This window comes from Eulemur rufifrons, chromosome 4 (genome assembly GCF_041146395.1).
Source record: "Eulemur rufifrons isolate Redbay chromosome 4, OSU_ERuf_1, whole genome shotgun sequence".
Taxonomy (NCBI): Eukaryota; Metazoa; Chordata; class Mammalia; order Primates; family Lemuridae; genus Eulemur; species Eulemur rufifrons.
The window spans coordinates 74,472,900-74,487,376 of record NC_090986.1 but is presented as its reverse complement, the minus strand read 5'-3'; the positions used below and the strand labels follow the sequence as shown (position 1 = coordinate 74,487,376).

General features: G+C 39.0%; 1 protein-coding gene across 1 annotated transcript in view; it reads left to right on the top strand.

Annotated features, from left to right (window-relative positions):
* Positions 1–14,477, top strand: part of RXFP2 (relaxin family peptide receptor 2) — a 168,974-nt gene that overhangs the window by 129,587 nt on the left and 24,910 nt on the right. The window contains exons 4-7 of the mRNA XM_069466955.1: positions 656–802; positions 3,272–3,349; positions 6,167–6,272; positions 7,063–7,134. Coding sequence (XP_069323056.1) covers positions 656–802; positions 3,272–3,349; positions 6,167–6,272; positions 7,063–7,134 — 403 coding nt within the window. The remainder of the gene's footprint in view (positions 1–655; positions 803–3,271; positions 3,350–6,166; positions 6,273–7,062; positions 7,135–14,477) is intronic.

The following is a 14,477-nucleotide window of genomic DNA, read 5'->3' as shown; positions in this document are numbered from 1 at the left end:
GTCACTTTCCAAACAAATGACTGTAGGCAAGATATTTGACTTCCCTAATTCTGAAACATGAAAGATAAATCGCCCAAACCACAGGCTGGTTGAAGGATTAACTAAGATATCCACTGTGCAAGGTGCCTGGCACACCAAACTCAAGGCGTGTTAGATATTATTGCTTAGTATTATCTCCCCTTATTCTAATGTGGTTCTGGATTTCTAACTCACACCTGAACTTTCCTTTTGCATATATATTTTTATTATGTCACCTCAAATCCTTCTCGTAAAAAATTAATAAGTAAATAATCTAAATATCTATTGGATCCTAGTAGCTTATGATTTTGCCTTTCTATTTCCAAGAGTGGACAACTCCTTGATTTCATACCAAAGTAAGGCCATACATTTGGTTTTGTTTACTAAGACCTTGCAGCGGAAGTGAATTCAACACGAACCTTGCTCCCATTCTTGGTCTAGCTGGTGTTGAGTGGGATCGTGGTTTGAAATGCTATCATTAAGAAAATTGCTCCGAAAAATGTGCATTAAGAATAACACCAGGCAAACTCAATTCATGGGGTTCTTGTGAAAATTAAGTAGGACAATGTGGACAGATCTTGGCCATATTAACACTTTGTTTCTCTTACGTGAGATTTTTGTCCTCTTTTTCACATAGATTTCGCACTGACTGAAGGTAGGACGATCGCTCCTTTGTGCCAAAAGGGATATTTTCCCTGCGGCAATCTCACCAAGTGCTTACCCCGAGCTTTCCACTGCGACGGTGAGGATGACTGTGGGAATGGGGCGGACGAGGAGAACTGTGGTGAGTGCCCAGTGTGGTCCCACTCTGCTGCCTCCTTGCTCTATGGACTCCCCAAAACTGTGGGCAAGTTGGATAATGACTTTACATAATGACCTTGGAGAGCCGTTTGGGTGTTCTATAGGCACTGTCTTTGTAATGAAAACAATTACCCATCAATTTATTTGTGATGATGACCTGAATTTTCACATAGGCAGTATACTTAAATCAGAAGTACAGTATTATAAAATGTTATCTTTTATAAAAATTGAAGTTACATTTTAAAATCTACCTGGGGACCCACATTTTAATTTTAAAGGGCTTCCTATGATTATTTCCTTATGGCGGATAATTTGGTTTTGCTGCAAGAATATCCACAAAGTGTGAGTGGGTCCCTCTAGAAAATTAATTGATTGAGCAGACGCATACTGAGTGCCCACTCTGGGCTGGGAGCTCCAAGTCACTGGGACACAGTGTGCTCGAGGGAGACAAGGGTCCTCACCTTGTGGAGTTCGCACAGACAATGTGAACTAAGATGACAACAAACCTGTACACAAGTAAATTAGTCTCAGAGAATGGTAAGTACCACGAAGAAAATGAAACAGAATGATAAGATAGAAAGTGACTTGGAGGGAGAAGGGGTACTTTAAGGATATAACCAGAGAAAACTTTTTTAAGGTGATGACATTTGAGTTAAGAACTAAATCAAAAAAAAATAAAGGAAGCACAAAATATTCCGGAGGAACAGAATTCCAGCAAAGGAAACTGCAAGTGCAAAGGCCCTGGGGCTGAATGAAACAAATGACGTGTTTGAGGGACAGAGAAGCCAGTGTGGTTTGAACAGAACGAGGATATAAATAGAGGACAAAGGTGTAAGAAGAGGCCAGATCACATAGGGCCTCACAGGCCAAGTTTAGGTCTGTAGAGTGAGACCGTATGTATTGTCTGGTCTAACCTACCTATTGTTCTCTAGAGGAAACTGACATCAAGAGTGGTGGACATGTCTAGTTAGTGACAGAGTAGACTCTAGAACCCAGATCTGAATCTGAAACTATCCCTTGTGTTTTCTGCCACACGGAGCTATCTCTCTTTGGCACTGCCCAACCATCCATCAAAGAGCGGCAGCAAAGCCTGGGAACACCAAGCGTCTGTCTGTAGAATCTGCTCTCCTGCCCCTGAGTACTCAGACATGCTTCCCTCTCATGGAAACAGCCTCTGCCCACACTTCCCGTGGATCACTCCTACTCATCCTTCAGAACCCAGTTCAAGTATCCCCTCCTCCAAGAGGGCTTCCCTGGCCACCCTGAACCTGTATCATTGGTCTAAGATGGGTATAGTTTCTCTGTGTTGCCACAGCAACCGGGGCATCTCTGTGCAACTGCACTAAATAGGCTTCCCTATCTTCTCACTCTATTTCCCTTCTTGGACAGGAACTCCATGAATATAGGCCCGTGTCTTATTTGTTTTATTGTCACCAGAGCTTAGAACAGTATAGTACAGACTAGGCACTTAATCAATGCTCAGTTTTGGGGGCAGCTCTCTGGATGCCAATGGCCAAGTTACTCAAATTCTTGGCTTTTCCTCTTTGCTGCACGAGAATCAGAGACCATGAGTGTTTATCAACCTCATGAGGATGTTCTGAACCCAAATTAAATAATGAGCGTGAAGGAGCATCATAGTAGAATCATTGAGGATATTAATAGGAAATAGAAATAAATTAAAGATGCTAGGATCAAAGGAGCCTGTGAGCAATTATTTAAATTTACTTATCTATTCTGGTGAAGTTCAGTATCATATGTTATAATGTATATCTTATAATTTTTATAGCATATGATAAAGTAACAATACTTCAAAATTAGGCCTCCTTTTTAAAAAATATAATTTATCATAGAAGGGAAGAAAATTTGGCAAATGAACAAATCATATTTACATATGACAGATTGGCATATGACAAATTGATACTAACATACGCCGAACTGAGAAACTGTTATTTTCCTCAATAGGACTCAAAAGCCCTTATTAAAAAGAACTTTGTTTTTGTTTATTAGAAAAGATCAAGTGACATAAATTTTATCAGAACTCAATATATCTATCAAGTATGTATCAACATATATTTATGTAGTAGTATGCACATGTCAAAAATAAAATTCAGATTATATTTTCTTCTGAGGTCTTCAAAATTAAAGTTAAACATTTAAAATGTCAGTATTAGAAATAGGTGATATTTTCTAAGACATTTATATTTATGTAAAATAATTATATATTTGCATTATATATTTTATGATGCATAAATTTGAAGTATTTGTCATTGTAAACAAAGAGAACCCCCACAGATGTTTGCATAGTTTTTTCTCCCTTACTATTTATGTATTTAAAATATAAATCATTCTATTACTTAAACAAATTTTTAATTTCATTTCATTATCAAATTTTGTTTGTAATGTGGTATTTGATTTCTAGAATAACTGACGCATGTCAATCACCACTTCACAGGTGACACTAGTGGATGGGCGACCATATTTGGCACGGTCCATGGAACTGCTAACAACGTGGCATTAACACAGGAGTGCTGTAAGTGATATTGGTTCAAAAATGGCATCAGCTTTGCAAAAAACATGATTTGTAGTGCAGGGATTTATATGGGTAGTGTGATAAATTCCCTTCAGAATTTCCATTTCAGTTCAGTGTATTTCACTGGCTAAGCAGTCTGCTGTCAGTCTGTGGGGCTGAAAAGATAAAAAGAAGAAAATGACCATCTCTATTCATGCTATTTTTATGTATTAGTCTCTGATTGCAAGAATATAAATATTGAATAATTGTGACCGACAGCAAATTCTTATTCCCTTTCATTACTTTCTTCAAGAAACATACTGAGCACCCACTACTCTCCAGCCTTTCTTTCAGGCACTGAGAGCACAGTGATGGTTCACATGAGGCTCCAACCCACACACACCTCACGCTGTGGCAGTAAAGACAGGGCCCTGGTTGCAGAAGCAGTGAGGACAGCATTAGTGCTCACAGGGAGGAATGGTGTTTGCACAGGGAACGTGGAAGCCCACTGGAAGAAATGATGGCTCTGCCAGGGATGGGAAAGATCCCCAGAGAGGATGACATTTGACAAGGACTCTGAAGTCTGTGGATGGAGAGAAGGATAAGAGGTAACAGGAGGAGCGGGGGAGGCAAGTCAGCTCAGCACTGATGTAGGTGAGGAAGGTGCAGAGCAGGCTGTGCAAGGCCTTTTCACAACGACTCTGAGTGCAGGAGGTGGAAGTTGGGATCCAAACGGAGAAGGCTGGGGCTGGCCCATGAAGGGTTTTGGGCGCACACTTTGGAGGGTGGCCTCTATCCGGAAGAAAGAATTATGTTCGTGTGTGTGTGTGTGTGTGTGTGTGTGTTTGTGTATATAGGTAGACAGAATTATGTAGGTGAATGTGCAATGACATACATACATTAGTATGTATATATATAATGTATATTTTAAATACTACACTGACAGCATTTCGTGCACTTTATAATACCAGTTTACAAATACCACTTATTGTCTACTTTGTTATACACAAGTAAATTATGTAATTAGAAATTTAAAAAGGTAAGATTAAAAATCAGTATAACTGGAAGTTTGAATAGTTTCTTCCTGAACCTCAATGGGGTGTCTTGTACACATCCCATTTTGGAGGTCACTGCTGTACACAATGGGCAATCATTAAAGGTGTGGGCTTTTTTATTTGGTTGGTTTTGGGTTTTTATTTTATTTTTTTAATGAAGAGGGAGAGCACATGATCAGAGATGTATATGAGGAAGATTCTTCCATCATCATTGCAGAGAATGGATTAGAGCAGTGGGTCTCAGCAGAGACAACCATGACCCCCAGGACTGTTTGATGGTGCCTGGAGACATTTTTGGTTGCCCCAGTGGAGGGGGGCGGGTGCTGCTGGCATCCAGTGAGCAGAGGCCAGGGATGCTGCAGAACGTACTACAATTCCCGGGACAGCCTCCCATGACAGAGAGCAATTGGCCCCCCAAATCAATCATGCTCAGATGGAGAGGAAAGAATGATGGAAGAGATAGTTGATTGTTAGGTTTATTGCAATGTTCAGAAAATGCCAGTGGGAAGAGTGAGGTAGAGAGACATGCAAGAGGCATTCCAGAAGGAGAATCCACAGAACTTGGGGGCGTGGCTGGCTTGCAGGTGAGGGAGGGTGAACAGTTATGCCTATGCTTCTGGTTTTAGCAACACACCCAGCTTGACTATATGAAATTCTTTTATTGGTAAATAAGTTTCCAGTCACAGGTTTTTAATCTAATAGTATAACCACTATTCCAATGGTGGTTATGTCAATAAACACTGAAGTAAGCATACTAAAGTTATCTTTAGGGAGTTGACTAATTAATATAGACAAGATAAAATACATTCCAAAACTTGTTATAGTAAAAGCATCTTTTGCATTAAGTACGCCTGAAAGAAGCAGGGAAACTGGAAAGAACTTATAATTATATTAAAATAAAAAATATAAATTTGAAAATAACTTCCAATTTCTTAGCTCCACCAGCACAAATACCCATAGGGTCAGAAATCAGGGGAGAAATCAGACTCCAGAAATATTTGCGTGTACTCTCTCTCTCTTTTTTACACACACACACACACACACACACACACAGTGACTAGTTTCTCCATAGATTTCTCATTCTTTTATATGCCATCATCTTAATTATGTCAGTTCCCTCAGAGTGATTTCTAAAGCCTTTTTCTTTCTTCTGAATACTTCAGGTAGATGGATCTTTGGTTTTCTCAGCTTTAAAACTTCTCTACAACTTTTATCTTTCACTTTCAACTTTATAGTAATGGAAAATAAAGCACCAAAATGAGAGACTATGTGACTGGATGGGTTTTAATAAGGTGCAAGGGTGGCAGTGGCAGAACCTGCATTTCACTCTTCCTGCAGCTCTCACAGAAGTCTGACAGGGGACAACATTGAATCTGGTTTTAATCCACCAGCATTTAATTGAGCAACTACTTTGTGTTATGAAATTGAATTGAATTGACTCAGTCATATCCATTAAGGTTTACCTAATCATTCTATGTTTTTCATTGAGGAGAACCTAATCTTGCTTCACTATATAATTTTATGCCATTTAACATTTCTGTGGTTTCTTTCCAATCACCTGTTAAATGCCTCTGAAATGGCTACTAGAAGCTAGATCTGAGAAGGCCACATTAGTGTATATTTGATTACAAGAGAATTCTTATTTGCCTTTAAAATGGGCTTAATGAGTATATTTTAACAGATGCAAATTCTATACATTCAATGAAAAGAGAACAATGTCAGTTATTATAGACAAAGTCATAATTTATTAGTGAGTGAAATCTTACTCTTTTTGTCCCCCTAGTTCTAAACCAGTATCCACCACGCTGTGACTGTCAAGAAACGGAACTGGAATGTGTAAATGCTGGCTTAAAATCTGTGCCAATGATTTCCAGCAATGTGACATTACTGTGAGTTGAACTCAATTCTTGATAGTATTTGTCCCTAAAGTTACATGAAATGAAAACCTGATAGTGTTGCTTGTATATTAGCAAAATAATAGAAACTCTTTTGAAAACCACAAGTGATCAGAGAATTCTGGATGCTTCCTATCCAGGGAAAAAATGTGTAAATGCTGTATGCTAGATTAGCCCAGGGATCATTTAGCTCACAAATGTCTGTGGTCTGTAGTTTTTATTTTCAATTACTTTTTAATTTGTGCATTATTACTAATGTTCCTGTGGTGAAATGTTAAAAGGAAAAAAAAGGAAACACCTTGCTTATTCTATCTCATTTTTAATGTTGGTAATTTATCCAAGACTGCAAAAAGATCCATGAAGCTAACTGTGCCATATTGTGCAAACTTTTCTGTACTTTGCACGAAGTTTTTAGGAGCCTCAAGAATTTGCAGTCGTGTCATGATTTGGGCATGAATGAGTTGGTTAGGATCTTTGGCTATTTTTGGTTTTGTTTGTTGTGTTTTGCTAATTTCCACAAAGAGTAAAAGAAAAAGTTAAATCACCATGGACTTTTCTAGTCTATTATACTAACTGGCTACACTTGTCAAATATTTGCAAACTAATTTTCCTTTATGAATTTTTCATTTTCCCATGAAAAGTTTTTAGTTACTGTCATGTTCAAATGTGTGTTACGTACCATGGAACATCATCAAAGAGTCTCTTCCCAAGCATGCAACTTCTAGAAAAGAGTTTGGTTGGCCATAAAAATCCATAATGAAGTTTGCTTTGCATATTATTTTAGGTCTCTTAAGAAAAACAAAATCCACAGTCTTCCAGATAAAGTTTTCATCAAATACACAAAACTTAAAAAGATGTAAGTAGCCATTAATAGTGTATTTATGGGAAATTCCATTGTGATGTTCGGTTTAAGATATTTTTGATCTAACTATAAAATGAAATATCAAGTTTATTATGTTTATCATTACATTGATGTTTCTAAATGTAATTAAGATTAGAAAATAAAGCATTTAAAAGTATATTATCTTTTCACTTCATAATTTAGAGTAGCTGAACTGATTTTGTTTAAAACTTTTCAGAGCATTAACTTGGAGTTGAGATAAAAATAACCGAGTAGAAAAATACAGAGTTCTATGCTTTTCCTCAAGATTATTTGGAAATGATTCAGAAGCACTAGATGTACTTTTTAACTTGGAAAAAGAGGGATCGCATAAACAGAACAGTCAGATCATCTAAACCACATTATGATAGGATACAGACTGTCTCCCAAGGTATCAGGAACAAAACCACAATAGCAGTACAATCAGTGATTTTGGCATAGTTGAGGAAAGAAAATATCAATGCATAGGACATGGTCAGCAGATGAGAAATAGCACTCAGGGCCAGGCGGGGTGGCTCACGCCTGTAATCTTAGCACTGTGGGAGGCTGAGGCTGGAGGACTGCTTGAGGTCAGGAGTTTGAGACCAGCTGAGCAAGAGTGAGACCCCATCTCTACTAAAAATAGAAAAAACTAGCTGGGCATGGTGGTGTGTACCTGTAGTCCCAGCTATTCAGGAGGCTGAGGCAGCAGGATCACTCAAGCCTGGGAGTTTGAGGTTGCAGTGAGCTATGATGATGCCACTGCATTCTACCTGGGGTGACAGGGTGAGACTCTGAAAAAGGAAGGAAGGAAGGAAGGGAGGGAGAGAGAGAGGGAAAAGAAATAGTATTCAGTGAGAAAGAAGGGTCCGATAGGCTTCCAGCGTCATCTAAGACAGAAAACTAGGATCTGGGAAACATAATACCTCCCTAGAGATGGTCTCTGTTGGAAGGCAGGGATGGATCATCAATCTCCACCATGTTTTCATGAACTTTCTCTTAATACTATCCATATCCCTTTGCTTTGATTCTCTACTCACCAAGCAACCTTATGATGAGAAATTTAACTTCCCAACTTCTTCATACTAAAGTATTTGAAAAGTTTCATTGAATAGGGAATAAAAGGATTCTCACTAGTGGAATGGGACACCTCCTATTTATTTAATAAATTGAGAATATTCAGGTTCATGTATCAGCCTTTTGTAAGTTGGATTAGTGTCTGTCTGTCCCTCTGGGCCCAGTCACTCTGGGGCACTGGAGGGGCTACACCTGCCAAGATGATCATTAGATAACAAAATTAGCAAGATAATGCTGTACATGCTATAAAACTTCTTGGCAGTAACATCATGTTATTGTTTTATCTGTCAACATCCAGCATAGAGGAAAAGGTTTCTAGAAATGTAAAATTTGTTAAAAATCCAGGAACAAAAATGGTCTGAATCTTTGCTGACACTGGACAAACATATATGGTTTGAAATACTATCAAGGATTCCAAGTTCATGAATTTAGGTACAGAGTCCTTCATACAAGAGGGGAAGTCACTAAAGGAAATCCACTAGGTAGATTCTCATAAGAACATAGATTTGATTATTTTCTCTGTAAATCTCAGCTGCAGTCAGACCTGCTGCTCCATCCCAGAATATGCAGTCATTTTGTCATTGTCACACTGGGGTAGCTACACATTGGCTCTGGGCGTCCAGACTCCTCTAGAGAGGAAACCTTAACTACACTGCTTCTAGTCTTCCTGGAAATTCTTAAAATCACACTTTCATTCGTTTAATCAATATTGTCCTTGGAACTGCCTGCATAATGCTCAAGGGAGGAAAAATAAAACAGCACTTGCAGAAAGGAAGGGAAAGATTCTTGTTTTAGAGTAACAATTTAAATTCTATAGTCTAAAGTCATAGAAGTTTCAAAATTTCTACTTAAATCTCCGTATTATATACAAGGTAACTAAAGTCTACAATGGTTATCTAAGATTTACAACTCATTAGGGGAAGAGCCAGAATTAGAACCCAGGTCTTCTCGTGTGCAAGGTAGTGCTTGCTTTACCATAATGAGAAACTTAGAGATGGAAATAAATTGTTCTAGCATTTAACTGCTACCAACACATATTGTCCTCCCCCATGGAGAATTCCCTTTTATATCTTTTGGTTCCTAATTTAGGGAAAGCTGACTTCTTGGGAGCAGAGGGGTCACGAGAGGACCAAGCAGGAGAGTTAAAATTAGATTTCTCAGGCCAAGTTCTTTCCTGGTCTACTGATCTGTAGCTTTGTTCTATGCCAACACTTGCCTCTCATGGTACCTGCTAGCCCATTAAGGGAAGAATATGTAAGCATTTTGATAACTCAAGTCCCAAATTTCCTAATGAAAAAAGATGGAGATTAACCTTCATTGCCAAGATCAGCTAGCAACTTCTCCAAATAAATGTTTAATTCTACTTTGTCTGAGAAAACTTAGACACCACATCATAACCTGAGTATCACCCAGCAGGGCTTCTCCCCACGCAAGCTGTTCTTTGATGCTTTCTAGGCAATTTAATTCTCCCAGAGACTCATAGGAAAGAGATTAGGAAACTCTCATCAATAAACATTCAGTAAGTGTCTGCTATTAATATATGTAAGATATAGCACAGGTGAATAAACACAATCCCTTACATTCATAGATCACGTTTTTAAAGTTTACAAAGAATTCCAATATTTGGAATTATCACTTGGGCTTTGATCCTAAAAGTTCATAAGATGGAACAGACACCATTAGCTCCCTTTCAGGAATCATGAAACCCACTCTTAGAGAAAAGAGGTTGTTTGCCTAAAGTTAGACAGCTGACAAGTATTAGAGTTTGGCCTCAAACCCAAACCTTCTGACTGTGTTCCTTTGGAAGCTGATCCACGTGGTCTCAGAATATTGTTACTGTCAACAAATCCTCCCAATAACTAAACTTTGGTTTGAAAGTAACTCAAGTTCTTTACAGGCACTGCTCAAATATCCTAAAGCAGCTCATAAGCTCAGCAATCCTTCTTTTAAGCTCCCTTCCTCCCCACGTCCTTTACCCACATGCCTGCCACTCTTCCCAAACTCCCAGAAAAACCTCCCCCAGCCCCGGTCCCACGTCTCGTCCCACCTGTCCATCTACTCTCACCTTTTGCTTCCCAATTGTGCACACAACAGCCCAAATAACCAACGGGGCAAAAACCAAACCATCACCAGGTAAGGGTGTCGGGGAAGGGAAAAACAAGATGGGCATCAGCTAGAACTCTCGGTTAGCGGTGGCAGGAGAGCAGAAGCTGGCAAAACCCACATGTTCATTCATTCTTTCAGCACATATCTCCTGATACCTACATGGTGTCAGGAATCAAGGCTATAACAGTAAACAACACATATGAAAGCCCTTTCCTTGTGGAGCTGAATTTCCAATAGAGAAAGACAGTCAAAAAGCCAAATATAAAATCTAACCTAATTTGCTAGATGGCAATTAGGGCTACAGAGAAGAATCCAGAAAGAGGATTAGGAGGTACTGGGGAAATGGCATTCCAAGCAGCATGCTGATAAATTCTGTTCATATTACTACTGCCCAATACTTCTCTACAGCTCCCTGTCATAGGATCTACCCATGAGATGAATCAGAACATCTAATCCATCTTCTACATAAGTCTACAGATATTTAAAGCAAGTTGTCATCACCTGCCAACCCTACCACAAATCTCTTCTCCAAGAACCTTGGTCCCTTAGATGTTTCCCCAGGGGACCTGGTTTCAAACCTGTTTGTCATTCTGATCACACTAATCTGCATACATTTGACCATACTTGCCTTCACCTGTGATATCTAGAACAAACATAATGTTATCACTGTGACATGACCAGGGCAAACAGGTAGAATCAGCATCCCTTTCTTTCTGAACTCTATGTGCTCAAAGGTTATATTGCTCTTTTGGTGTCTCCTTGATACCCTTAAATCCTGGTATTCTTGCTCCTACAATTCCTAGTCCCATGCCATATGTGTTACCCCCTTAGTGATGTGCACTCCATCCCGTACTTGTACACTTAGCATCTGAGAGGTAGTTGTGGGTCCTTAAATGTATTCCTAGTCAGTTTCATCCTGTTAGATTCAGCTTTTCTTGCCAGAATGTGAAGATCTTCTTGTATCCTCCAACATATTCACTATTCCTCCCAGATTTCTGTCATCTGCAAATAAGATGAACCATCTCTACCCAAGTCATGGAGTAAACTAAACTAAAGGGGACAGCACCAAATTGTCTTTCTATATTCTTTCATCATCATCCTTCAGATAAGGATGTGTATCATTCTTTATTTTGTCCATAAAAAAATTACAAAACCACTTGATCAATGCCTGACAGACATACACCAATGCCTATCACACAGTTTTTGTGTGGCCAGTCTCTCGAGGAAGAAAATGAAGTGCACCTGACATGCCCTATTTCTCATGAACCGTCCTGTTCACTTTCTCTTTGACATGTTCACAAAGCAGCATCCTAATAGCCTGTTCTATGGTCTTCCCAAGGCCAGCATTGAGCTCATCCTGCTACCGTTTGTGAAACCTACTTCTTTGCTGTTTTGAAAACTCAAGACATTTGCCGTCTTTAACTGTCTGGCTACTCATCTTTTCCCCAGATTCCTCAGCAATTGATCATGATTTGATGTTCTAGTTTTGGGCATTTCTCAGTTTCTGGGAGACACTGTCGAACCAGAGGGCTTTCATTCATTTTGGTTAACACATTCTACCATCTTGGATTTTCACTGCCCCTGCCCTGTAGCCTTTCTGTTCACTTCAGTCCTGAGACCATCTCTTTGAGAAGACAGGAACAAAGTAAGAGTTGAGAAATAAGTGGTTTCTTGTTTTATATTATCCCAAAACATCATAAAGAAGGTCCCAGAAAGCAAGATTAGACTTTTCCTTAAAATTTTCTTGCTTCGACAATATAACTAGAAATATATTTTTATTGCTGCCCTACAGTATTCTTTACCGTCTGAGTTGGGTCAACTTGACTTGGGTCAATTATAATTCCATTTTCATAAAACCCTCACTTTCATCCTTAAATTTTGAAGGAAATATTCACTGACCATCATACCCCCCTTCTGAGCTGGATTCCTCCTTGTTCTCTCCTGGTCCATGTAGCGTATGTTGTAGCATACGTGGTAAGGACCCAGTGAGGATCAATGAGTATTTGTTAAGTGAATGATGGTATAGGGCTAATACATAGGACTAAAGAGAAGGCAGGGAGCATCTTCAGCAAGGAGAAAAAGAAACATGAGCAGAAACACTCGGTTTGTGGAGAAGAGAGTAAGCAGGCAGTTTGCCTAAAGAAAAAGCCTTCCCACAAGAGATGACAGAGATACGCTGGCAAGGACATTGCATCACAACCGTATGGACGCTGAATGCCAGCTAAGGCATCTGGATTTTGTTCTGTTTGAGCAGGGAAAATACATGTGCAAGTATGTGTTCTAGACTGTGTTGAGCTAATAAAGTTAATCTGCATCTTTAAGTTGTATTGGGATATATGCTGTGAGGTCACCAAATTTGATGTCAAATAAATCTCCAGTCCGGAATGTTCTAAATATTCACAGTGGAGTTGAGGTCGTTTAGGCGCCCAGAAAAACAAATTCCTAAATCAAAATTAAATTTTAATTGCCAGATGAATAAATGTTGCTCGACTGATCTGAAAGCTTTTCTATCGATCAGTTTATTCATTTCAATAATCTTTTAAAATGGCAGGCCTTTCTAAATTTGGGGTGGGGGAAGCAGTTTCAGATGACCTTTCAGAGAAATAAAATACAATTTATGGGATTGACTATAATGCTTTATCACTGCTACCATAGAAACCAACAGCAGTTCTCCTCCTCGTTGTAACATAAACCTTATATAAAGGAATTCCTTCCTAATCTGGGTTCTTGTTAAATGTGCTCATTGGCAGCAAAATGCGATTCAAGGTGTCTGCCTGGCTCTTGAATACAAAATGTCACATTTAAAAATAGCCTCTAAACATGCATGTCATTAAAGCATTTATTTGCTTTAGTTTCAGGTACATAAATTCCTGGCGTTTCTGCTTGAAAAGTCCTGACAGCTGAAACAGCAGGAATTCATGAACTAGTAAGTTATTCTTAGAAAAGCCATTCAGCGTAAAGTATATTAACTGGGCTCCATGTCTCAGCTCTGAATAAAAAGAGGGCACCACTTGCCAAATTGTCGTGTTTCCAAATTTCCCCTCACATTCTCCAAGCAAAGAAAAAAGTAGGTACTAGAGGATGGAGTTCAAGGTCAGCAGCCTAAGTTTAAAACATGGGAGTTAAAACTCTAGTTATTATTTAAGGAGTTTGAGTCTTGATGTCAGTGACGACAGATAGATTGTACATATCTGATGAGTTGTGCAGATCATTGGTTTTACTTTTTCTTTCCTTTGACTTATAAGACAAAAGCATAGGTCAAAGTCAAAATTTGCAACTGCACCCATCTCTTCAAGATGTGACAATATGTAGGTAAAATGTGGATTGCACTCTTGAATTAATCGTCTTGAATAAAATGAAAATAACACTCATGAGGTATTGAATTTTATATTTAAGAGGAATTTCAATACACCTACATTAGAGTGTTATGTTCTTTTTCTATTTTTATTTGCTACTGTAACATAATTGACCATCTTAATTTTCATCACATCAGTCCAAGGGCTCTGAAAATGCTAAAACAATTATCGATCTGTGTGGGTTCATCCTATTCATAGCAGAATCTTAAACCAAAAGCAGAATTTATGCTACACCGTGAAGCATCTTGCCACAGACATGGTACAAGGGTGGGGGATTGGGATGGCACAAGATCACACTAGGTTTCAAGTTGACTTTGCAGGATTGAAATGGATGCTTTGTGTCTCCCTACAGTGTAATGCACATGCTCTGTAGTACCAACCCTTTCCACATGGTGGTACACAGAGAATATTTGTACAGAACTTTGGGTAAAATACTGGGTTTACTGATAACTGGAAGCTGATTTTGGCTTTACCTGGCTACCTTGAGGTCTGAGGGAGTCAGTATCCTGAAACTCCTGTAACACATTCATGACCCAAGAAGGCAAAGGCAAGGAAGCTCTGTTAGGGAATAATTGTGGTATAACAAAATTCAAAGTGCAGCCAGGTGCTGAATGAGCATGTGCTGGACCAATAATTTTACAGTAGAGTGTCATAACAATTAATACAGTGTTGTGGCTGGGTGCAGTGGCTTACACCTGTAGTCCCAGCACTTTGGGAGGCTGAGGCAGGAGGATCGATTGAGGCCAGGAGTTCTAGACCAACCTGAGCAAAATAGTGAGACCACATCTCTAACAAAAATTT